At 33.1% G+C, this 27281-nt stretch overlaps 1 protein-coding gene and 2 long non-coding RNA genes across 10 annotated transcripts in view; 1 reads left to right on the top strand and 2 right to left on the bottom strand.

Annotated features, from left to right (window-relative positions):
* Positions 1-26539, bottom strand: part of LOC145725535 (mannosylglucosyl-3-phosphoglycerate phosphatase) — a 29897-nt gene extending 3358 nt beyond the window's left edge. Inside the window, exons 1-8 of one of the 8 annotated variants that reach the window (XM_081974339.1) lie at positions 25945-26539; positions 15448-15578; positions 14071-14299; positions 5500-5586; positions 5174-5439; positions 4822-5119; positions 4661-4764; positions 4442-4601 (exon numbers count right to left, since the gene is read on the bottom strand). In XM_081974339.1, the coding sequence (XP_081830465.1) occupies positions 4442-4601; positions 4661-4764; positions 4822-5119; positions 5174-5439; positions 5500-5586; positions 14071-14299; positions 15448-15573 (1270 nt within the window). In that variant the 5' untranslated portion in view covers positions 15574-15578; positions 25945-26539. The other 7 variants (XM_081974343.1, XM_081974342.1, XM_081974341.1 and 4 more) reach the window with 7 other exon arrangements.
* Positions 1-27124, top strand: part of LOC145725551 (uncharacterized) — a 62431-nt gene extending 35307 nt beyond the window's left edge. Inside the window, exon 2 of the long non-coding RNA XR_014177337.1 lies at positions 26842-27124. This is a non-coding gene — a long non-coding RNA (uncharacterized LOC145725551). The remainder of the gene's footprint in view (positions 1-26841) is intronic.
* On the bottom strand, positions 11089-11506 carry LOC145725561 (uncharacterized). Its single transcript, XR_014177348.1, has 2 exons — positions 11358-11506; positions 11089-11316 (listed from the first exon to the last, which is right to left on the bottom strand). It is a non-coding gene; the product is annotated as an uncharacterized LOC145725561 (long non-coding RNA).
* Positions 27125-27281: the final 157 nt, after the last annotated feature.

The following is a 27281-nucleotide window of genomic DNA, read 5'->3' as shown; positions in this document are numbered from 1 at the left end:
CTAATTTTATTATCGTCTATTTGGCCAAAAAATCACCATTTTAATGATGTATCGCATGGTATAAAAATATTAATAAACATGAATGAGAGATTAAAGTATTATTATTACATGTAACTAAATGAGTATGGCCCTATCCACCAGCTCAGCATCAGTCTATTTCCGAAAACAAAGTAGGCTATGTGCAATCACTTTATAAACAAAACTAGGGAAACTTACAAAACAAACTAAAAAAACTACAAAAAACCACTAAAACCACTAACCACTAAACGGTTTGCACAATAATAGCCAAAGAAAAAATCATCATTTCTCAGTTTTGTTCAAATATCTCGAAAACAAAAAATGCTGTGTTATTTTTCAAAAGAGATTTGAATTAGCCATGGAATTCTTTAACATTTTTTTAATTTAAACATTTTTGTACCTTTGATAATAACTGAAATCCTAATGGTGAGCATCGCATTTGGGACAGACTGTATTGTTGTGTAATTATTAAATAAAGTTGACTTTATTCAAAGTCTCACGTATTTAAAAGAACCCCGTAAACTGTAACAATATAAGTGATATCGTCACACCCAGTATACTCGGATCAGTGGAAAGTTCCAAATAGATTATTTAGGTTATCAGAAAGAAAAGAGTATATGCCCTTAATCGTCAAACGAATTATTGTAATACATAATATGTATGTATGTATGTATATAACAGCCGCTGAAAGAACTTTTACAAAACATTAAAAAAAAATAAAATTTTAAATGACATCATGCTTGTTAACTTATTTTTGGAAGAACCAATCACTTTTAGCAGCTCTATTTTTATAAAATAATTTTTACATAAATAAAACTTTTAAACTTTTTTCTCCACAATGAACAAGAAAATTAAAATAACCTGTCATTTTTGAAAAAATATTCAGTGGCGTAGAAAATAAGGCGGAAAAATTGCCCTGGATAATATTGACATACACGTCATTAACATCACGAAACAAGTATCAATTTCATAACGTTTTTTTTTAACTGAAATTTGTAGAGCTATATCTTTCTTAGGAATGTGAAAGTCAACTTATTTTTTGATAAGCTGTCAAATGGTAAATTATTGACCCTTAAAACGGGACCACCCTACCATATAAACTGCTCGCCACGTCAACCGGGACAGTGAAGTTTTTGGGTCATTTTTAAAACAACGTCATTCTGAAACGAATCAACAAATTTTTATGCGGTTTGGACCGTCATTGAGCTTGGTTTATTACCTCTTTACTGATGTAAATAGTATATTACACACCGGGGTGGGAAGAGTTTCATTACTGTCGAGAGATTAGTTAGATAGCCGAGACGCGAAGCGTCGAGGTTTAGCTAGGATCTCGAGACAGGAATGAAACTTCCTACCGAGGTTTGTATACTATTTTATTTACAACCATCATATTTCTATCAAAATTTACAAATCATTGTTTCATTCTGAACATATCTAGAATATTACATTTAACAAAAAACTACCAAGCAGTCATTTTTCTATATGCTTTTCTTCTGCTTTTCTGTTATGCTGTCCCAACGTGCCATGTCTTCTGAAGCTGTTGCAAGTAGTTCACAAACCTCAGTCATTCAGCAGCAAATTAATTTGTCGACCAAAGAGACAACTGTTGGAGACGCCAGTGCTGGTACTGGCCTAAATATTTCTATAAACACTTATAATAATTCAAATGTAACCATTAATTTCAATAAGTAGTTTGTTTTAGTTTAGATCATGTTAATTTTAGTATTGTAATGTATTAATAATAATAATAATAATAATAATAATAAAACTCCTTTATTCCATTTGACATACAAATATGTTTGGAATGCGTCACAAGTCAGATACGAACAATTAACACACTTAACAAAATAAAGTTTGACAGACAACAAAATAACAAATTAAACAGACTTTTCCATATTTAAGATCCACCAAAGTACTCAACTATACTATAAAATTCCCTCTCGATAAGGTATCGCTTTAACGCAATTTTAAATCTTCTGAAGTTAATTTCAGACTTTATACTTATAGGTAGTCTGTTAAAAATGTTTAGGCCCGCGATGTGAGGAGAGCCCTTACTGATTTCCAAACGACATCTAGCAGGCCGAAGGTCCATTCTAGCCCTTGTAGAGTAGCAGTGCATGTCCACGCCGGCAGAGAAACAATTTTTATTCTGATGTACAAATTTACAAATTTCATAAATATAAATTCCCGTGAGTGTCAGAATACCCAGGTTACGGAAACACCCTCTGCATGAAGTCCGATATCCCGCCCCCATAATGCATCGCAAAATTTTCTTTTGTGCTATAAACACTCTCTCAGAAGTCGGCGACACACCCCAAAAACAAATTCCGTAGTGCAGTCGTGAACCTACATAAGCGTGATACACATTTATAATTTGCCGAGCGGACAAAACAGATCTAAGGTTTCTGATAAGGAAACAAAAACTACCGAGTTTAGACGACAAGACGTCACACTGTTCTTTCCAGTTTAATTTGTCATCAAAGATGAGCCCTAAAAACTTTGTAGTATCAGAATGTGAAACTAATTCATCTCCAACTCTCAAAGACAGAGCAGGATTACTCTTACTCTGATAAGTATGAAATCTCAAAAAGACGGTTTTCTGAATGTTTAAACAGAGAGAGTTATTGCAACACCAACTTCTGAATGCTTCCAAACCCGAGCCACACCTGTGCTCTATATCATCTGCATTATCGGCCACAATGAACGAAGAATCGTCAGCAAAAAGTGTTGTATCCATCCTACTGCCTATCTCCGAAATAAGGTCATTGACATAAGCAAGAAACAAATAAGGTCCCAATACACTACCCTGCGGTACCCCCGTATTTATTGGCAGTAAACAAGAACGCTCCAATTTTACTCCTCCTGCGGGGAGGCATTATAACCGTTAGAATGCATACAATTCGAGTTGTAATCCAGGACATTTTTCTCAATTTATTATTTGCGAACTGAATATCGATCCGACTTTATCTCACATTTAAAAAATTTGATTCAATCATCATTTTTTTTTTTAAAAATATTAACAATCACAATTTTAGAGGGCGGGAAATGAGGGCGGGAAGTGAGGGCGGGAAGTAGAGGTGCGCAATATGATACTTCCTAACCTTCAATGACGTTAGTAATGACAGCATTACATATATGGTTGTAAATAAAAGCTTTTACTTTAATGCACTCTAACTGCCATATACAGGCTGTGAAAGAAGTGCGTTCAAAAAAGGGAAATTTTCAAGTAGTTTCCAATTCACCAATTTTTTTTTTGTTTATCATAAGGAAGTGTTATTTAGGTCAATATCTCGGGACGTTTTTGGGCGTTTCCCAGTTAACGTCCCATGTCTCAAGAAATATTGATTGATCCAAAAAAGACGACATTACAGTGCTCAAGTTCGAATTAAGTTATGGCAGCAGCTTTTTATGTGTCATTTTAGTTGGGTGTAGATCCAATATTATCTTTTACATAAATTTTGAAGAAACCCCATGACCAATAAGACCTAACAGGGTGGCTAAAGACAATCAAAGTGGGACAAGAACGTGCCCTAAAAACAAAAAGTATTAAATTACACCCACTTTACTAATAAATAATTTTAACTTTTTTCTTACATAGGAACTTGTTGTCTAGGGTATTACCTCGGGACGTTTTTGGTCGTTTCTTAATTAACGTCATGTGTCAGAAGAAATATCGATTTTTCCAGAAAATGGATAAAACACTCTTCCATCTTGAATTAAGCCATATTAGCAGGTTTGTATCTATCACTCAAATGCCGTTGTATGTTCAACATTATCTGTTACATAATCTGAGTACTTTTCAGGACAAGCCCCATATTTGGTAAGACCTTACAGGGTGTCTCCCCAGCGACAGTGTGAAACTTGAAATTGTTTGCACAAATTGTTCTTCCACTTTAACTGTCTCTAAACACCCTGTTCTATCGGTTAAAAGAGTTGACTTAAAATTATGCAACACATAATATGCGACCTACACGTGACTTAAAACAACAGTTCAAAGCTACTGCCTTAATTCGAGATTGAGCACTGCTATTTCGCATTTCTTGGATACATCGCTATTTCTTGAGGATGCTATTGGAAAACGGCCAAAAATGTCTCGAGATGTTGACCTAAACAACACTTCCTTAAGTTAAAACAAACCCAAAACCAATTATTGATTAATTAGGGACTACTTGACAAATTTCCCTTTTTTGCACGCGCTTCTTTTCCACCTTGTATAGTACAGTGGCGGTGCATTTAAGTCAGAGTTTTTTCCATCAACCAAAATCCCATAAATTAAGCTCAATGATAGTCCAAACTGCATCAAAATCTGTCATTTCGTTTAGAAATGGCAAGGTTTTAAAAATGACCCAAAAAATCAGTGTTCTGGTTGAGGTGGCGCGCAGTTTATAATCCATCAACTGAAGCTATTTATCTATTTACCTACCTGAGACTTTGAGGACCACTAAAGGATCCCTCATTGGAATGACGTTGGTTAGGTCGCGCATCGTAAAATCGCCAGCAGGATGGACCTGATCAGAACGGAATGTTCCAGAGTTTAATATTACTAAATCCGCACCAGTCGCGGCTAAAACTACGTCGCACACCTAAACCCCACAAATGCAAGTTAGTACTTATATAACTTTGTCAAAATCCTTTGTCCTACCCAATTTCCTAAATTGGACTCTGAGGTCCGTATTGACGAAAATCGTCCATCTAAAGGCACGGCGAAACAGCCTAGTACGTCGTCCATTCTTGACTGAACTACACCTACAATTTCAAGTTTTACTTCTCACTATCAACTTTCAAGCCAAATAACTAACTCACTAGTGTACTTCTCCAGCTTCTCCTTGAGTTTAGAATCTTCCGCGTATTGCAAAGTCACGTTAACCTCTTCTACGGTAACTTCAGGCCTGCCACCGGTTTGTTTTTCAAAATTGACAACAACCTTGCTAAACTGTCTGAAGTCAGTTCCGCTTTTGATAATGTACTTGTCGTTAACTTGTCTGACTTCAAACACATGGTCGTGTCCACCAAGTATCAAATCGATTTCATCACAGTTTTCTGCTAGTTTTATGTCATTCGGTGTTCGCATGTGCGTCAAAGCTATTACATAGTCACAGCCCTGGAATGTTATCTCGTTATTAGAGTTACACGTGCGTTCAAAGTAAGTGTTTACTTCTTGTTTCAGTTGTGCAGCCAACTTTTGACCAGCCTCGGCATAGTCCAAAAAGGTCACCTCCTCTGGATTGATGGTCGCCAAGGTGTCTAACCATTCCTTTTCAACTAAACCGACTAGGCCAATTTGACGACCAGCCCAGTGCACCACGTGTGTTATTCTGCCTTCCCCGAGAGGACGTCCCGTTTCATTGTCCACAACATTTGACATTAGCCAGGGGAAGTCAGATCGTGCCACCCATTGGGATAGAACTTCCAAACCGTGGTCTACACAAGATATTTCAAAAATGCTTTTCTTTTAACGTGTGATTAAAAGATGTTTGTTACCAAAATCGTGGTTGCCCAGCACCGCACAATGGGTTCCTACGTCGTTTAGTACTTCAACCATTTGTTCCCCTTTTGTGTAAGTGCTCACTGAACAAAAAAGGAAAAAGTTGAATGAATGAGTTAAAGCAAAAATTAATAAAACCCACAAATAATAGGAAACAAAAACTATTCCGTTAGGTTTGGATTATACAGGGTAATTCAAATTCGACCCTCACCATTGGGATCTCAGAAACCATAAGAGATACGAGAAAGTTTAAATTGGGGCAAAGTTGCGCAATATAAAGCTCAACCAAATGCTGTTTTAAAAATTTTGATTTTCCGAGTACTTCCGAAGATATCCGAAAAAAACTGAAAATTTGATTTTTTGTTTTTATTTATTTCTAACCTTATTTGAAGAGATATCCCAAAACTAAAAGCATCTTTTCATTGCCACTTTTTCCTAGCTATTCGATGATGGATTCAAATTTGCCACACGACGTTTCGTTTTCTGTCAGTCATCATCAACTTTCTTTTTTCTTATGGGCGCCATATTGGATTTTTAGCCCACCAAATAGTACGTTTTATTCTGATTTTAATGATGTATAATAACTTATGATTTGCTTCATAAATAACAAAATAATTCAATAAAAACTATTTTTACTTTAGTTATTGGCTTTGAGTTAATGGACCGTTTTAAAAAATGTCATTATTTGACAGTACTTGTCAAACACGATAATTCGGACGATCATTAGAGCGTCAATCATAGTTAAAAATGTATCTAGAAAAGAAATCCCCGCAGAAAATGTTATTATTATACAAGCATTGCTGAACTATTTAGGTTAATCAGAACAAGAGATTTGTTAGCATTATCTCTAACTTAAAAGGCTTATTTATGTTTCCAAGAGAAAGATCATCATTTTAGGAACTTCATTTTTTGCCAAATTTCAATTTTTTATAATGTTAAGTGCAAGTTTATAGTTATTTATACAGTAAGTGACAAACCATTTTTTATTCATTCATATTTATTCGAGTGAATAAACCGGTTTAAGTCACGTGTCTTATACAGTATTTTATTAAATTTCGACTTTTTATATTAAAAAAAAAACTAAAATTACAGTTCTATTAAATTTGCACCGCGCCCCGTAGATGTAACATTGATGTTTGTTTGTTTACATCTGTAAATAGACGAATGTCATTCAGAGTGATTTAATAGTTATTTATACAGCAAGTGACTTAAACCATTTTTTATTCACGAAAAGAACAACTAGGTCCACAAGCGTAGCGAGTGGCCTAAGCTGTTCGAGTGAATAAACCGGTTTAAGTCACGTGTACACCTTTGTGACTAAGTATGTTCAGGCCAATTGCGTGTGACAAGTACTACCAAGTAATCTTCATAAAACGTCTCATTAACTCAAAGCTAACTAAGGTAAAATCTCTAAAAGCTCTAATGATCGTCCGAATTATAGTGTTTGACAAGTACTGTCAAAAATAATGACATTTTATAAAACGGCCCATTAACTCAAAGCCAATAACTAAAGTAAAAATAGTTTTTATTGAATTATTTTGTTATTTATGAAGCAAATCATAAATTATTATACATCACTAAAATCAGAATAAAACGTACTATTTGGTGGGCTAAAAATCCAATATGGCGCCCATAAGAAAAAAGAAAGTTGATGATGGCTGCCAAAAAACGAAACGTCGTGTGGCAAATTTGAATCCATCATCGAATAGCTGAGAAAAAGTGGCAATGAAAAGGTGCTTTTAGTAGTGGAATATCTCTTCAAATAAGATTAGAAATAAATAAAAACAAAAAATCAAATTTTCAGTTTTTTTCGGATATCTTCGGAAGTACTCGGAAAATCGAAATTTTTAAAACTGCATTTGGTTGAGCTTTACATTGCGCAACTTTGCCCCAATTTAAACTTTCTCGTATCTCTTATAGTTTCCGAGATCCCAATGGTGAGGGTCGAATTTGAATTACCCTGTATATGGAGTAAGACCGATAAACAGGGAATGAAGGAAAAATATAATAGTTATTTGCGCAACTAGGGAGGAAAGTACAACTTCTGCTACCGCGAACAATTTCAAAGTTCAAGGGTGCAAAAAGCAGTTTACTCCAGAGTGGCGCATCAAATTTTTTCATATTCATTCATTCAGAAACAGGGAATGAGAGAAAAAACAAATAAAGTTGACGAAAAGTGACGAAAAGTTGACGAAAAGTGACGAAAGGTTCACGAATTAGCCCGAATTTTACCCTAAGTTGAAAGTTGGGCTTTTAAGTTAAAATTAATTTTAGTTTAGTGTAAATTTTAAGTATAGCATGTCATATACAAACGTGTAGTTTTAACTTTAATTTGACTTTAATGGAAATTTACTTTAATTGTTAATTTGGAGGTATAAACTGCGCATTAATCTCAAATTCAAATTACCAAACTTTTTTAGTTTTGTTTTTTGATTTGCGACAAGGTAAGTTTCCTAACACTAACGATAGATAACAATTAAGATGTTGGCATCTCTTTCTGCTTAAATAATCATCTTTTTTCGATCCTTACGGATCTTTCGAACGCCTCCAATAATACAAAATTATCAAATAGAAGTTAAACACAATAAATACTCGACTGAATAATCTTTACTTCAATCCGCTTTATCGATCGGTTTAAGAGTCTACGATATAAACGTAGTACAATTTTGTAGCGCGGCATTTTTATAACTTTGATATTTATTTATATCAAAGTGACAGTAAATGGCAACGTTTTTAATTAGACAAAATGACAAAATCAACAACGTGTCTTTTTAGCTAAAATTGTCGTCCATATCATATACCTATTTGATATGTGAGAAACAAAGATGTAAAAAAATGACGTCCTTTCAGAGAGGTAAAATTCCAACTAGTGTAGTAATTGTTATTGTTCTTAGCAGAAAACTGCGTCAAACCATTTTTTTGGGGATTCAATCGTCAAAAAATGCATTATTTTAAATGGGACACTCCGTATATTACTATGTCATTTTATTCAGATTTTCCTTAGCTACCAACTGGTCTGTCTACTACTAAAGCCTACTTCGCTCTGTCCCATATATTCCGCTCCAAAATCATATATAGAAAATAAAAAATCAGGATATACAAAACCATCATCAGGCCAATACTATGCTATGGATGCGAGACATAGGTCATGACAAAGAACTCACAGAATAAACTGGAGGTGTTTGAAAGAAGAATACTAAGACGGATCTTTGGGTCACTAAATGAAAATGAGATATAGAGAAGAAGATATAATCATGAAATCTACCAACTTTTCAAGGAGGCACCTATCTCAGAATTCGTCAGGCTACAAGAGTCCTCAATAGTAGCATGCAGGACAGAAGACCAAAAGGGAGACCACGGAAAAGATGGGAGGATGGAGTGACAGAAGACGCGCAAAACCTGATAGGTCTCAGAACCTGGAGGAGAGGGGCGTTGGAGCGGAGTGTTGGAGGCGGAAGATAAAGGAGGCCAAGGCTCAATTTGGGCTGTAGAGCCATTGGAGAGAGAGACCAACTGGTCTACTATGTGCTGTTACTGCTGTAGTGGAGGGTTTCGGAGATATACCGGGTGTGGACTGTCATTGTCTCAGCAGAAAAAAAAAAAAAAACGTCAAAAAGTTCGTTAATTTAAATGGGACATCCTGTATATTGTTATGTCAGTCAATTGAGCTTTTCATCAGCTACAAATAGCCGCATTTGCGTAAATCCTAGCACAATGGGTAATTTGTGTGTGATTGGTTAAAAAAAGCAGCGGTCAGCTAGCTGCTTCTTGAACAATCTCAAACTACGAATAGTGCGGTGATTTAGGTACGCCAATACTGCACATGAAGGCTTGCCATGATAGTTATAAATTTTGACCTATCAACTGACTATAATAATAAATAATAAAAAACACCCACATTGGCGAAAGTAATATGACAAAGGCAGGCTTACTAGTTTTGTATTCAGGGTAATTCCAATTCGACCCTCACCATTGGGATTTCGGTAAGTATAAGAGACACGAGAAAGTTTAAATTGGGACAAAGTTTCTAACCTTAATTGAAGAGATATCCCAAAACCGAAAAAACATTTTTATTGCCACTTTTTATCAGCTATACGATGACGGTTTCGTATTTGACGCCCGACGTTTTGTCTGTCGTCATCAACAATTTTCTTTTTTCTTATGGGCGACATATTAAATTTTTAAACGTTAAAATAGTAGTAGTAGTAGTAGTATTATAGTAGTAGTAGTTCAGTGATGTCATACAACTCAACTTACGATTTGCTTCATGAATGCCGAAATAATTCAATAAAAACTAATTTTATTTCAAAAAGTTGGCGCGACTATTTAGACTGCACAACTTTCAATAAATTTTTTTTTCAAATGAAAAACTTTATTACTTACTTTTACACATTATTTTTATTTTAAGATTTATTAGAAATTTAATAAGAGCAAATCAAAGTACTTACTTTTAGGTTTCCAAGTGAGAGGTCATCATTTTGAAAACTTCAGTTTTTTTAAGTCTTATTTTTTCTATAACGTTAAGTGTAAGTTAGATTAAGCTTGGTTACAGTTGGATTTTTACCTTTAGAGAATGACGTCATCTTTTTACATCTTTGTTTCTCGCATATCAAACATATGAAATAAACAATTTTAGCAAAAAAGGCAGGTTATTAATTTTGTCATCCTATCAAATTAACAACGTTGACATTTACTGTCACTTTGATATAAACAATCAAAGGTACAAAAACGCTGCGCTACAATGAGCAAGCCTAAATGCTAATTCTAAATGTGCTGCTTTTTTTGAGTACAAAAAGAAACAGTTTCCAGATGTCATCCCAATTGATTATTCCAATGTGTATGATAGATCATCACAGGCTTTGAAAATGAGTACTGCTACCCTATGCCAAATGAAAAATGATGGAATTCCAGCTGACGACTACTATTTCACCAACATTTCTAAGAAAATGTCGGTCAGTAAAACCAAAATAACCGCTTTTATGAAAAGCAAACAAGTTGATAATGTTGGTACGTCAAATTACTATTTTCGCCTTATTGTGCAAAGCACAATAACACAGCACAAAATCAATGAACATTAATAATATATTATGTTATTAGGAGTAAAAGAGATCTTTAAGTGAGTGCAAGCACACCTATTCACTGAATGAATGATGATTAAACTGAAACTCTCATGATCATGTGATTTTCAAGACACTTGATCATCAGTCACTTCCGAACGCACTAATTTTTCAAAGCATTTGTAGGTTAAAATTTGTGATCTAATTCTAGACATACGTGTTTTTTCACCTGCTTGACGTCATTCTCAAAGGGTAAAATTTTGACTATATCTACCATTATCCTAAACTAGCAAAAGCTTATATAAAGGTAAAACATGTTTGTTAAAACCTTCATATAATAATATGACATTGGTTGTCAAAATAGCTATTTATGTACAGGGTCTTTCACTGGGGACTAACCAACCCCCTTTTTCTGATTTACCTGTATGTAATTAAAAAACCTGAAATAGCCATTTAATGTAGTTTAAAAAGTTGAATCCAAAAATAACCACGAAATTTTATTTTTTTTTTATTTCTTAATAAGTATTTTATTTTAGTTTGTTGTAAAATTGTAAAACATGTCTTATATTCTACCCTCATTTGTTTATGGCTATGATTCCAGAATTATAATTAATGAATGGTCCTCTCTATAATTTTTTTTATAAATATACAAGGTTCATAAAAAACCAAATTTCAAAAAATTATTAAAATTATATATTTGTTTTTTGTAAAAATATTTGCAGAATTTCGAGCACATTCCGAAAATAGTTAAATATACTGGGTGATCCATTAGAAAAAACACCATTATTGGCTGTAACTCTTCTATTTGAAGGTTAGGAATATTTTGGTACTAATTTTTTGATTCAACTTTTTAAACTACATCAAATGGCTATCTCAGTTTTTTTAATTACATACAGGGAAGCCCAAAAAGGGGGGTTGGTCAGTCCCCAGTAAAAGACCATGTACCAAGGGCGTTAGAGGGAACATAATGGCCTGATAGACATTATACTCTCCCTAACGCCTGTGGTGCATACAATGTTTCACCTAATTTAGCAATTATTTACTGTTTCTGGCATTGAAAAGTAAGGTATACCTTTACCGATATGTTGTTTAGTGTTTATTTTACCTGAATGTTGTGACTGATAGTCCTGTCAGTCAATGAAAATGGCAAAATCTGGACGAAATTTTAGAAAATATAAAAGAAAATGCAGCAAAAGCTAACGAAAGTTTATTACCTACAATGTCAAGAGCATCCTAAGGTAGGGAATACGTAGTTTTTATGGCTTGAAAGAATAAAAATGCTATTGCTAATATTAAAAAAGGTTTCAGGGCGTTATAATAACGCCCGCCTATAATGCCCTCAGGTTGTTATGAACACTATAACCTACACCGTTTCCAAGGTATTATTTGCTCATAATATATAGGTGAAACATAAAATGCTTTGTAAAGTAGTAAAATACAGGCTGTCAAAGTTGCATAAAAAATAAAGTAAAATTTGCTATAGACTCGAGTTACTACTAGAATCGAGAATAGAATATAGTCTATATGATTGCTAGTAAAAAATTAATTGACAAATAAAAGTCGTACTTTATCAGCAAGATTTTCAATATTGCTACAAGCTAGAATTGAGGTCAATAAAACTGGGGCTAAATAAGACAAAACTGTTTCACCTATCATTGTTATAAAAGGGTAATTTCATCAACCTTTGCAGTAAAGTGCAGCTTTGTTTGCTCATTTGAGTAGATTGAAAGTAATTTGTAAATTAGCAATGGCAAAAAACAATAAATGATAGGAAAAAACAGTTTTGCAGTTCTCTTCTCTTCTAAGCTTAAGATTTTTCGGAGGGGTAGACAGCCGATAATTGTTTGTACACCAAAATGCCTTTTTGCATACAAAATACCTTGAAATGTCTTTAAAATACCTCACAATGCTTCTATTATTGAAAATGCCTTAAAACTGCCTAAAATGCCTCAAACTGCCTTGAAATACATCAAAACGCCTTTAAATTATTTAAACTGCCTTAGGATACCTTCAAATGTTTACACATTTGTGGTATTCTTAAATTTAGTTATAAGACCCCTGGTACTGAGATAATGATAAATCTTGATTAAATACACCCTTGAAATTAATTTTTTTATGGTCACTTGACAATTTTTAGGTTGGATTAAGTAGCAGCTTTTACAATTTGTACATGACTTTTGACTATTGTCAAAATGTTGATAAGGATTAAGGATTCAATAAAAATGACTTCCTCAGGTTACGTGACTGTTTTTCCAAATTTTAAAGACCCAAAAGCTTAAAATTGATTTTTTTAAAGGTCCCGTGACAGTTTTTAGGTTAGGTTAGGTGACAACGTAAAGGTTTTACCAAATGTTTGACACTTGGAGTAACCTTGTGCCGAAAGCTTCAAATTGATTTTCTCTAAGGTCAGGTGACTGTTTTTCCAAATTCTGACAAACAAAAAACATTTTTTGTACAGTTGCCTGAAATTACGGGTTATATTTTGACGTTTGCCCGACTCTTCTGTCATAATAACCAAGTTAGCACGTGTCAAATAAAGACACTTATCATTTAAAAGAAACAGTTAAAAAATTGGTAATTTAAATTTAGACAGTAGTAAAATTGTAAGAACTACTAGATCACGTGACTTGATAATTCAATATTTGAGCTCGTGACATTGTAATGTAATTTACAAAGGCCAGTTGACAGTCACGTGAACTTCAAAACGCAGTCTAAACCTGTGGTTTAAACTTTAAAAAATGGTAAACTAAATTTAGACAGTTGTAAAAACTTAAATTGCAAAATACACGTTACGTGACGTTGAAAATGCAATTCTGCATGTTCTTGCAGCACTGTAAAGGCCAGTTGACATCTGTCAAAATTAGTCACGTGACCTTTAAAATGAGGTTTAAAATTAAAAAATTTGGTAAATTAAATTTAGACTATTTTAGACAGTTGTAAAAGCTAAAGTTGCAAGAAACATCACGTCACTTTGATTATGCCATTTTAGAGCTTGCTACACTGTCCAACACCTGTCAAAAACAGTCACGTGACCTTAAAAATGTAGTTTAAATGTTGCAAAATTGGTAAATTATTATAATAATTTGTAATAAATATGTTTCAACTCAATATCATGTAGCTAACAAAGATTTTACCATAATAGTTACATGTGCCTATGCTGTTCTGTTGAATTTTCATTAAATTTTATATTTATACACTACATTTTGAAATATACAGACAATGCCTCAAAATACTCTCAAATGCCTTATAAATATCTCAAAATGTCTCATAATATCTCGTAATGCATTGTAATACTTCACAATGCTTTGTAATAATGGAAAAGTGCCTCATAATTCCTCGAATTACCTGGAGTGTGTACACCAAAATTACCTCGGCGATCTACCCCTCGGATTTTTCAGTATTATTTGTGCGCTGGTGTAATAATGTTAAAATCTCAAATATTTAGCAACCAATTATTGTGATGTAGGTACTCGTATTACGATAATATTAGTACAAAAATAAAGTACTTACGCATGCTTGGTGAAAAAGCATCCCCGCTAAACAGAACCAAAGGGTTCAAATGCTGAAAAGTTTTGATTGCGGTACAGAACCGGGCGGCTCCCCCAACCGGTTCAGGGCTCTGCCTAGGTTCCACGTTGTAGACATCGTTGAAATGTAGGATGACCAAACTGTCCGACATATTCGCCCCTGCCAAGGTGTTAACCGCTCGACGACCTGCCGCTCTGACTTCAAGGGATGCCTTTCAAATAAAATACGTGTAAAAATGCTATAAAACTAAAAAAAAATTTCAAACACCAATAATAAAACAACTTCTTACCGAGCACAGCAATGAATGCGAACGTAACTTTCGGGAATGCAAATCTCACTAAATGACGGATTTCGACATTCAATCCGGTCTAAATATTTTTAATCAATATAGGGACTTCCCAAGATCGCAAATCAACAAACCGCCAGCGATCAAATTGGCACACGGATAGCCTGGGAAACGTAATTTGCTTAGTTTAAATGTTGACCTAACGATAATTTAAAAAGTGTCTACGTGAAAAGAAAATATTGCCTTCCTGTCCTGATCTTTCTCACCCTAATATTTCTAATAATCCCTTTTTCAATTACCAGACTTTGTTCACCGCAGACTAGAACACGAATAGTGATAACATGCAAAGAACAACGACATGCCCGCTATAAAAGTTTGTTAGTAGTAGAATTAGACTTTATTAAAGCAAAAGGGGACACACTCCACAAATAACAATTTGTGGGGGGTCAAGACCACTCAAAATAGATTTGGCCGGCCGGTTAGGCGTCTAGGACATGGGACTCTTAAAATAAACGGATGCTGTATAATAAATAATCAAGCATTATAGTCACATACTTCTAACAAACTTTCAACCAAATGGAAGAAATTTGAAGAGAAATTGGAACCCTTATAATTTTCACAGAAAAAACTAGGTTGAATGCAATACTTACAACAGTTTATACCTAAAACCGAAACCAATACACACACGCATTTAGAAACTCTACTTTTAAGTAAGCTTTAACACAACCAAAAGCGTGAATACTTTATAAATAATTAAAGAACCGAATCAAATACAATGTTAATTAGATATCAGGCGCAAGCTATTTATGTGTCACAGGTGTACTTTTTTTTTCAACGTGGGCAGATTAGCAATTCAAATAAAAAATGGTTGATGAAAGCAAGAGGTGCGCCTTAAAAATGTAATCGATGCAAGACCTTATTAATTAACTAATCACTTTTGAACTAATTACTACTCTTTGGATTTTCTAGTAATTATTATACTACATCATATTTGCAAGGACGTGATAACCAATCTAATAAAACATCTACAAACCACTACGACTAAAAGCAGTGACTAACATCGATTTAATAACCTGTTTAAGCCAACCCACGACACTGGTCACTTTGCTGGTTACTTCTGGAGGGACTTCAATGGAGTGATCCTCCACCAGAGAACTCCAACGGGCTCTCAATGCTGCTTGCGCGGTAAAACTTGCCATATTGTCTGGATACAATACAGGGAGGTTAAAATTTTGTATTTTATTAAATGACAGTTTATAGACAATGTATCATACAATACAGGATTACAGGGTGATTTGTGCGAAAGTAGACATTTAATGACATGATGTAAGCCTGGAGTGTCATAAAAGATGTTCAAGGTTTCGAAATCAAAATCTCCTTCTAAATACAGTGTGTACCAAATTGGGTCCACATGTAGTAGGATCTTGGTAACCGTACGAACTACAGAGTAGGTTAAATGGGGAAAGTTTATCAGAATTTTATGTGAAACTTAATCCCGGTCTCAAAATTAAATTATTTTTCTCCGTTTTCCGAAAACTTGGGTGAACGTTAAAGGTTGCATTTTAAATAATTGCTTACAGCTTCTGAACAAAGCCAAAGAAAGTTTTGAAACTAAGGCATTATTAGGGCACTTTTTCACGTAGAACGCGATAAAGTAATTAGAAAAAATCTGTCGTAAGTATCACTATCAAATCTATCACACTGTAGGTGCTGAAACGATAATCACACTCTTCATTAAAAGGCAGTCAGAATGAACCATAATATGTATTTAAGTTTAGAAAAAAACCTAAACTATAAAAATTCCATTTCTTTATAGCTTCAATAGTAAGAACTATTCACATCTAGCATAATTCAAGTCATAACCACTAGAATATGACTTACAGTTTTGATGGTATTTTTTATTCCTTGCTGCGGTTGGAAATTTTTAAATGGTCACATTCCTATATGATTTTTGTTTATTTATTCCTTTTTTGATTTTTTTACCTTTTCAAAAAGAAGGCTTTTACGATAGTGTGAGTATGTAGTCATGTATGTACAGGGTGAGTCAACGATAGTAAAGATCTCTTTAGTTTCGAAAAACAGAAAAAAAATTTAAGTGCAAAAGTTTTAGAGAATATTGAGATGCATAGTTTAAAATTACTTTTAGATATACAGGGTGGTTCACAAAGGCGTGGCAGATAAAATAATAGTGTTTTTTATAAATAGAACTCCTTATTTCTTTACACATTTTTAGATTCCCTATGAAATTTTAAAACTTTTTTATTAATAATGTCATATACCTAAACCTAATAATTTTTTCTAATATTTAAATTTTTTGGTCAAAATATTAGTTTTTACTATGATGGAAAATTGTCTGTATCGCCATTGTTTTTAAAGATAGGATACTCACATTCGGTGCAAACGTTCGTCAGAGACGACAAAAAAGATTTATCCAAATAAACTTGCGTTAGATGCTACAGGGCGTTCAATCAACATACTTTGACTAATTCAACTTAAGAAATCTAAGCTTTTTTAAATGGGACATTTTTCTTTTTTCTGGTAGCTTTTATAAAAAAGATTAATGGCAAAAACCTTATTTTGATATCTTGTCAGTTTGCGGCGCTAGAGGGCGTTTTTCGAATTTCGCCTATTTTAAAAACTCTTCACAACTTTTTTGTTTATGAAAATATCGAAGTAAAATAATAATTTAAGGCATTTTTTCACCGTGATTCCAGTGGGGTGTTTAATTTTTTGCTGCTATCTTCCGTTTTCTCAATGATTGACATAACTTTCTTATTTTAAATGGAACCCTTAAGCGAATATAACTTAAAAAAATTATATTTTTACACATTCACTACGATGTAAGTATGTCTATAGTTAGTCCTACAAATATCTGAAATATGAAGTTAACTTGAAATGAGAACCAGATATAGACCCAATAACAAATTACTTTTTAAGTATTTTCACCTCAATTTTCACACAAATTAAAGTAATAACTAATGACTAAAGAACTAATTTTTAAATTAATGGTAGAAAATAATTAAAAATAAAATAAAGAAAAAAAATTGAAACTGTGACTCCAAAGAAACGCAGTAATTTTAAGCATTCAAGTGTTGCCATAGAAACAAGAAATAAATAAACGTACGTCACTTTTGACAGCGGATGTCAAAACCTGAGTCAAAGTCAACTTGAATAAAAACAAAAAAGTGTAATATCTCAGTTATTTTTAAGATTAACTATAGACATACTTGCATTGTAGTAAACGTCATAAAATGGGCATTTTATTAAAGTTATAACCAACTGTCATTACAATTTAAAATAATAAAGTTAGGTAAATTTTTGAGAAAACGGAAGAAAGAAAGAAAGACATTAGCAAAAAACCAAGCACCCCACTGGATTCACAACAAAAAAGTGCCTTAAGAATTTTTTGGTACTTCCCGGCGTAAAATAGCACTTTTATGGGCTTAAAATTAAAAAAAAAAACGCTTAGCCGAGTTTTTATTTTAAACTAAATTTTAATATTATTATAAATAACCCAATAACGACAAAACCTTTACTACTTATTCAATGCTATGCTAAAAGTACAATTATTACAGTTGGAAACGTTTACACCGGGAAAGCTTTTCTCAATCGATCCGCTTTCCTGAATGACTGCAACCTCTTTTGTGGCGACAGAAGCATCCATGGAAGTGGAACTTACAATTCGTCTGGCTCAATCTTAATTTTATTCTGCACCGACTCTTCAATGTAACCTTCAGCTACACTCGACGAGCGCCAACCGATCCATGACGCTTTACAGCCAAAAGGTCTGCTCCTGAATCTGCTAATAAAGTTGCGAACGAACGCCGAAAGCAATGTCCGGTATAGCCCTCCGGATTTGGCAACTTCAAATACTTTGCTACTACACTGGGTAGCTTACCCATAGTATTTTTCCCAACGGGTTGCATAGAGCATTTTCATTTCTTATATGATAAGAAAAAGCGCAGGTTGTTGGCAGATTTTGGTCTCAGTATCACTCATATTTCTTCGTCACTGTCAAGAAATTCAAATTGTCTCCGTTATTGCAGTCTACAATAGTAAATATTCTAGGAATCTTCGTTTTTGTGTGACGCAGTTGTACCAAAATAGATGAGTCTATAATGGTAATATCACCAAACAGTAAATTCGTCAACTTCTCTCTTCTGCAAGCTCCTGCAATCCCGAAGCTTATAACAACCTTATGCAGCAAATAGCTTTCATCTGGAGCAGTTGCAAAAAATCTCTGGATTTCCTCCCTCGTAAAGATACTGGACTTCTTCGAAATATATCCTTCCGAACGTCGTTTTAGAAATGCGATCACTTTCGGGAACTTACTGATGTCGATATCTCTATAAAAGATTATTATCGACTTCACCATTGAGTAGACTGGCCATAACGTTGAAGGCTTCAAAATCTGGCTTCTTTCATTGAAATAAACCAGCACAGCACTTTCATTTATGCACGTCACTTGCCTTAGATCACACCATTTAACAAAATCTTGGTATGACTTTTCAAACAATATTCTTGACTTTTTGGCAACCACTGAAGGCATATTTTACTGGCTGTTTCCTCGAGTTAAGCTAAATTTGCCATCATTTTCGTCGGAATCGGTTCTTCTTACATGAGATACTTGAAGACTGACAATCAATAATTTTTGACAAACAAATGCTTTTTTTATTATTGTCTTGGCAACATTAAATTGATCTGGCTGCTAATGACTTTCTTCACTTTTTTTAAACAATGACACCAGCAAATAAAGCGAAACCGTGAAATAAAATCAACATACGGGATGACTAAAGTGATACTTACACCTTAAAAGTTAAAAACATAATTATTTAATTATTCCCCTCGTACAAAAAATGTTGTTTGCACCTCTGGCATAAACCACTTTTAAGCCCTTGGTACAAAATAACTATTTTGTTTTACTTCGATATTTTCACAAAAATTAACGGTCTGGTGAGCAGTTTCGTCTCGAGGGATAATTGGGCTCTTCTTTTTTGAAGACGAGCCTGTTAACGGTAAACCCTAAAATATCTTTAAACATTTGTTTTAAGGCATGATTAATAAAGCCAAAACAAGTAATTTGAATAGAACTATGAACATTGATACAGATTATGAATTTGGGATGGAAAGTAGCAATTCCGCATTAAGTAGCTTACATGTAGTAGGCTTTCATTAATTCAGTAGGATTTACTTTTGTGCATTGTTTTCAGTCGTCCAGTTGATACTGAAAAGCAAAACATTTGGATAGGACTTCTAGACATCTGTAGTGTTAATCTGCCTAAAGAAGTTCCATTACCTATTAAATCTTTCTATTGACAGTGAAAGGTAAGGTCAGGTAAATCAAGGCATCAAAAAAGGTTATAATTTCGTCATTTAAAAAAATAATGATGTACTTTTTGTTATAGTTAGACCTGTTTAGAAAGGTTATTTTAGACCATGCTTTCCGTTAGAAAAAAAATAAGTTTATGTCATATGTCAAAAATTACCAATGAGAGAAATAATCTCATCTTAGAATCAGAAATAATCTTGTTCAGCTCATAAATATCTACAACTTTTATCTAGACATCATTTTTTCTACAAGCAATAATAAATTGGCTGGATTGAATAAAAGAAATCGGCAAAATATTAAGCAAATTTTGATTTTTGCTACATATCTAGTGAGTGACGTCTTCTAAAACTGAAATTCTTTTCTCATAAATATATACAGGGTGTTCGGATGTCTAGAGGTCAATTTTTAAGAAAAGATTAATGTCAAAAACCGTATTTTGACCGTATAACTGAGATATTACACTTTTTTGTTTTTATTTAAGTTGGCTTTGACTCAGGTTTTTACATCAGCTGTCAAAAGTGACGTTTATTTATTTCTTGTTTCTATGACAACCCTTGATTACTTAGAGTTATTGCGTTTTTAACTTTGGAGTCAAAGTTTCATTCTTTTTTTCTTTCTTTTATTTTTAATTATTTTCTATCATTCAAAAAATTAGTTCTTTAGTCGTTAGTTACTTTAACGTGTAAGTGTGTGAATATTGAAGTAGGTCTATATCTGTTACTCATTGCAAGTTAACTTCATATTTCAGTTATTTGTAGGAATAACTATAGACATACTTACATCGTAGTAAATGTTTAAAAATACACATTTTTTTCAAATTATATTTGATTGTAAATTCCATTTAAAATAAGAGAGTTATGTCAATTATTGGGAAACGGAAGGTAGTAGTAAAAAACTAAGCACACCACTGGAATCACGTTGAAAAAGTGCCTTAAATAGCTATTTATGTAACCAGTTACGAAAAGATCGATTTTGTGTAACGAATGAATGTTTGTAGGGCGAGCGCAGCGAGGTCCTACAATTTGAACTAAGACATTTTCGAAACGTGTTGCATACATAATTTTTTCTAATTTTGACGAAAAAGCGGTAAAAACCATCTTTTAAAGTGATTTAACACAAATATTCACTTTCATAGCACCTTGTATAAACAGTGACAACGACATGTTATGATGGATGTCGCCCATATGTTTCTACGGAAATGCATAAAAACAGGGAGTGATGAAATGAACTTTTCATAACTAGTTACATAAAGTGATACTTTATGTAACTAGTTACATAAAGTAAAACGTTTTGTCACTCTAATCAGTTTTGAAAAGTGTCACTTTATATGCCAAAATTAGAAAAAATGTTTTTGTTTCACTTCGATATTTTCATAAACAAAACAAGACAAAAAAGTTGTGTTCGAAAAACGCCCTCTAGCATCGCAAACTCACAAGTCTAAAATACGGTTTTTGCCATTATTTTTTTCTCAAAAATCGACCTCTAAACATGTATACTAGTTTTTTCCTATCTAGCCGGAAAAGAGGGGTTTTCTGTCAAAATACACTAAATCCGGACACCTACCACAGGGTGCCATATACAGGGTGCTACAAATTCGATGCATTAGCATTGCTATCTCAGAAACTGTAGTTGATAGAGATTTAGTTAAATGGAGGCAAAGTTGCGCATTTTATTGCTAAATAATTTGGTAAAAAACTGCATTCGACACAACATAATACCGGATGCATGGAAAACGGGCATAATAATACCCATTCCAAAAAATGGACTCGACAACACACAAACTCAAAATTACAGACCTATTACACTACTTCCAGTACTAAGCAAATTACTCGAACTCATCATAAAAAACAGACTTCAAGAACAGATTGGACAGCACATTCCATCATACCAGTTTGGCTTTAAACCAAAACTGCACGTTCGCATAGACAACACACTTTCCTTTCCTTTCAGTCCTGAACAAGGACTACCCCAAGGATCACCCCTCTCACCTTTACTTTACAACCTATACTGCCACGACACAATCACAACAAGCAGGACAAAAATCTATTTGACAAAACCGCATACATATTACAATACGCAGACGACACTGCACTTATAGGACCCGACAAAACTACGTCAAAAGCAGTGTCAAAACTACAATCACTTACTGACGATACTATGAGATGGTTCTACAGATGGAGACTGACCCCCAACGCAACTAAAAACCAACTTTTACTACCAAACCATAAGATCAAAGACGACTCCCCAAACATAACCGCGGAACGCCACATAACTGAACCCAAACATGACGTAAAATACTTAGGCGTAATACTGGACCAAAAACTAAAATTTACAAAACACTTAAAAAATGCAAGAACTGAAACTATTAAACGGACAAAACACTTTAGATCACTGACATACAAAAACAAAGGTATTAGTACGAAAACCGCCACACAAATATACAAATCCATCTGTAGACCAGTTTTAGACTAGGGACACTTACTTAGAGCAAACGCTGCTGACAAAACTAAAAGATATACTCAGATTATGGAACAGATTGCTCTAAGACTAATAACCAAAATAAGACACCCAGAAAACCCACTACACAACCCATCCAACCAACTTCTTTACGAGCGTACAAACATGACCAAAATAACAGACAGAATTATACAACTACAAAACAAATGGAAAAATAATCCAAACAACTGGACAATAATAAACCCACTGTGCATAACAAGACAAACCAGACAATCCCGTTACCTCTTTCCCACTGCCACCCTACTAGGGCATTTTAACTAAGACTACTTTTTTTTTTTTGCAAGTAAATTGTAAATAATTAGAAATAAGTTAACATGCATACTAAAACTATAAAAAAAAATCCCACTGTAAACATAGGCAGAAAGACCAAGTGGTCGATAGCCTTTTTTCTATTGAAAATAAAGATTATTTATATTTATATATAATTTGGTAAAATTAGATCCGGAGATATCTCACCGAAAAAGTCTTCAATTTTCTAGTCAGTTCAGTCTCTCAAATTTCTATTTTATTTTTTTACCATTTTATTATTGATTATTTTGGAAAATCAATGGCACCTTCTGGAGGCACTTTTTTATGCTCTTCAAGAAAATAGTTTGTTTTCAGCTCCGACGTTTCGTTTTTTAGATACCATCATCAATTTCAATTTTTTAAATACGGTTTTGATTTTTTTATTTTGTTTTTTACTAGCTACAGACCTCCGGAAAATAATGATGTGCCACACTTGTCAAAAATTAAAATTAAAATAATACCTACTGTTCGTTCGTGTTTCGCGGAGAGAGTTTACCCGTGCGTCACGAAGGCTACGTCATTTATAATCATATGAATCAAATCAAGTTTTCGTCAACAAACCTGTTGTGTTCATATTATAGAAAAGGGCGTGTCTAAAGCTTCGTCACGTTTAAAATTTTGCCTGTATTGTCAGTCAGAAAGTAGAGATCTTTGGCTGCAAATTTACACTAAAACAACCTTATACCAAAGCAAATCAAAAATATCTTGACCAAAATAACATTTTTTATTTATGAGAAGTCTCCGTTTGGATCATAGAATTCCGTCTAAATTTGAAACCTAATTTATTTACCAAAATTCGCAAAGATGTATCACCTATATGTAGTATTTCTTTAACTTTATGCTCTTGATTTAGGTTCTGGATGGTTACATGTTTCTCTAAAATAAATATAACAAATTAAAATTTCAATAAGACATTCTGAGTGATGCTGTAGTATCTCATATCTCATTTTCAGGTTGCAATCCACTTATTTTATTTTAAACTGGCTGGAACATTTTAGACTCTTATTTTATTTTTCTATGACTTTATTATTAATATGTTTCAAGAAATTTTTATGAAAAATCTATAATGCAACCCAAAAATCTCAGTCTTTGGAAACAATGAAATGTTAATAGATGTTTCTTACAAAAGTAGATATATTTTACTATTATTAACATACTATCGTTGTACATATCATATAATGTATTTCGAACATCCATTTTAATGCTTTCAGATAAATCAGTGGTCTTGGCCCGTCGATAACATCTCGATTTACGTTTTCTAGGTGAGAAAATCATAAGATTACTTGCTTTCTTTTTCCGAATCGAATAAACAGTTTTGCGGGAAATTTTCAAAGCAGCTACAACCTTCTAGTATCAAAAAAAAATACATCAGTAAGAATATGTAAGGTCTTAAAATTTCTTATTTTCTTCCTGAACAGATGATAAAGCTTCTAAAAGTCCTCCATTGGTTTTTTCCAATTCAAAATATTCACAAAGGTTAAGAATTAACTGCTGGGCTTGTCTGTGGAGGATTTTTCCAGGCATTTTCTAAAAAAATACTGTAATAGTAAGTAATTCCGAATTTAGGAAAAACCAAATGGCTAAATAAAAACCATAATAGACACTCCCACTTTTTTTTCAAAACAGGTTAGTAATTGTGCCAATTTTGGTTAGATCGTGACAGCCGACATAAAAAAAATAAAAATATTAATAATAATATTATGAAAGTACTTACAGTTAAAAGCGTAGAAACAATAGCTCTTAAAAGAACTGTGGTGGTGTGGTAAATAGAAAACTTTATAAATGATTAACAACGCAAAGAAATGGAAAAGAATTAATAGTAAACAAATCAAATAAATTTCGATGGTTGTCAAACTGACAATGACTGAAATAGAAGCGCTAATCAGTAAATGTTTTTTTTGGAAGACATTCACTTAGATATTAGATTACCCTTTCTGAAAGTGAACAATGGACAAAGATGAAGTCAATAATGCATGTCTACTTCTAAATCACAAGGGGATGACGCACGGGTAAACTCAGTCCGCGAGAACAGTAGTGTACTTAGGTACTAAAATATACCAAATTTCCTTAAATTGATTGAAATTTCAACAGACTCTAAACTTTTTTAAAAAGCTGTCATTGTCACATGTGAAATATTACTTTTGGGCATACAGGGTGGTTCATAAAGGCGTGGTAGATAAACTAATAGTTTTTTAATAGAACCCTCTACTTTTTAACACATTTTTTGATCCTCTATGAAATTTTTAAAAAAATGTTAAATACAAAAAAAGTTTTAGAGAATATTGAGATGCATGGTTTAAATTTTTTTAAAATTAAATTCCGTATTTTTAACACATTTTTAGATTCTTTATGCAGGTTTAAGAGAAAATAGACTTTACTTATCATTGACTCACCTTGTAAAGGTTGTTACATAAATGCCCATATGTGTATGCAGTTGGAAAAGAAAAACTTGAGAAAAAACTACTAAATAGTGTTTATGGTTTATGTATTTTGCTAATGATTTACATATAATTGTGTAAAGAAAAGTAAAACATATTGAGAGATAAAATGTACAATATATGATGTTCAGATTATTAATAATTTACTATTCTCTTCAGTAACATTTTCTGTTCTTTCTTGGCAAAATATGTTATACATATTATGTTCTATATTGTGTTGGGCTCTCTTTGGAGAAGACACTTAGGCTGCTTTCTAGGCACATTTTATAGACCAATAAATGATCATTTAATTGATAGATTATGAAAAAATCAGGGTGCAAAGTGCCAGATGTTATTGATACTTATTCATAATTGAATGAAGCAAAAGAATAATTGCTTTAAATTTTGGACCATCAAATAAAAATTTGATTGATGCATTGTGAAATAATAGTGTATCTAATATAAGACACAAACAACCTAAAATTCAAATATAGACTAGTTAAGGCAATAGAAAAATCAAAACTAGAAAAGTAAAATGTGTATTCCAAAAAACAATATGATTAAAATTTTTATCTAAAATTGAAATAAGGAATAGCTCTAAAATGACTTAAATGATTACCTATATTCAATCTTTTATCTTTGTCTGAAGTTTGAACAGTGAATGAATAAAACTTTTCAATTATTTCATTAGACAAAAATTTTGATTATTAGATTGCTCAGTTATAATAATCAATTGATCTATCATTCTGCCATAATCAAAATATTTCGATTATATTATTCATAACTGCCCATTCCCATTACTATAAGTGATCATGTGAGTGACATCAATAATTGTAATGTATTATTAGTAATAAATGCCAGGTATAGCAGTAAATTTAACTTAAATTAAAAAATATCTGTTTCACTTATAATACTATAATTTCTTGGTAAATAAATTTAGAAACGAAACTTATACGTCTCTTTACCAGTATAATATCTTAAAAGCATGCTATATTATTAGGAAATTTTATAATACTTACACGAAAAGGAGATAACCCAAAGTTCAACTTGGTTCCTAAAAGGTTTTCTACAAATTTGTTTAATAACAATAAAAATTCAATGAAACACACTCTTCCTCCTTATACAATGGGCAAGGTAAATGTATTGATCCAGCCGTAAAACCGACCTGACAGCACAAATTTAAGGGTTAACTCTTTCGAGTGTACAAAGGTTAATATGCTAATAATACTACAACAGCGGTGATTTAATGATTTTTCGGTGTAAAAAATATTTTCTTCAGAATATTTAAAGGGGCTTATCACAAGGACGAAATGGAAGGACGTTTATGAATGAACGTAGCAACAATGGCAACAACGCTTTTACATGTCCGAATTTCCACCAATCCGCTCGTTTTGATTAGCAAATTGCCAAAGTCGTCATTTGTCGAACTGGTGTAAAGGCAGCAAACTTGAGCAAACCATTCCAATTCCAATACACTTAAAGTCAGTAATAATCATTATGTTTTGATTGTATTACAACCCTTTAACCCTTTAACTTCATCCTTTTTAAAAATGCACTTTCAACAGGGTAAAAATTTAGTAAATAAATTTAATATTATAAACTAATCGAATTAGGGACTTTTGTTTATTACCGACAGCTGATGATGACAGTTTGCTCATTCACAGCTGTTTCATAGGCGACATAGGATAAAGTTAGGTTAGAATAGTTGTATGTTTGCTGATTTCCAAAGCTTTTTGAATTAAAAATATAGTTATAGCTGTAATATAAGTGAGGTCTTCGTTGAGAAAGTCCGTTGTCCGTTTTCTGTCTCGTAGATGATTGTTTTAGTCGCATAATGCAGTATAAAAACGGGTTGTCCTACGTAAACAAAAACGAAAGACGCGGTCCCGGAAACGAAATGACAGCAAATACAAAAGAGCCGCTTTCCAGCCGACATTTTGTCAAAGCGCCAAACCCCACGCATGAAGCGCAAATTCTCGAAACAGGAACTCGCAGCCTGGAACTGTCTTTTTGCGGTTTTGCGTCAAGTATTCGTGCCAGTGTCACTTTTGTCGTTAAACTTTTTAAATTAACTACAAATTTTCAGTGCTGTTTTTTAAGTTTAAGTGAAATTATTTACAGATGTTAAGGTAGATTTTTAAGAATCAACTATGGATGAAGAAAAGTTGAGAATTAAAAAAATTAAAGTGTTTTTAACTAACCTCCTGCGATAATCTGAATATAATCGGCTATTGGCACTTTCCAAATTACCACAATCCATATTATAATATTATAATAATAATGTTTTAACTCGGAAGTGCAGAAACCAAAACAATTATTTCGTGTTTAACCTCAAACAACAATGACTTGTGCTTGA

Source organism: Ips typographus, linkage group LG2 (genome assembly GCF_016097725.1).
Source record: "Ips typographus isolate SLU linkage group LG2, UJ_Ityp_2.0, whole genome shotgun sequence".
In the NCBI taxonomy this organism is placed as follows: Eukaryota; Metazoa; Arthropoda; class Insecta; order Coleoptera; family Curculionidae; genus Ips; species Ips typographus.
The sequence above is the reverse complement of the archived record's forward strand: the minus strand, read 5'-3'. Positions and strand labels throughout refer to the sequence as shown.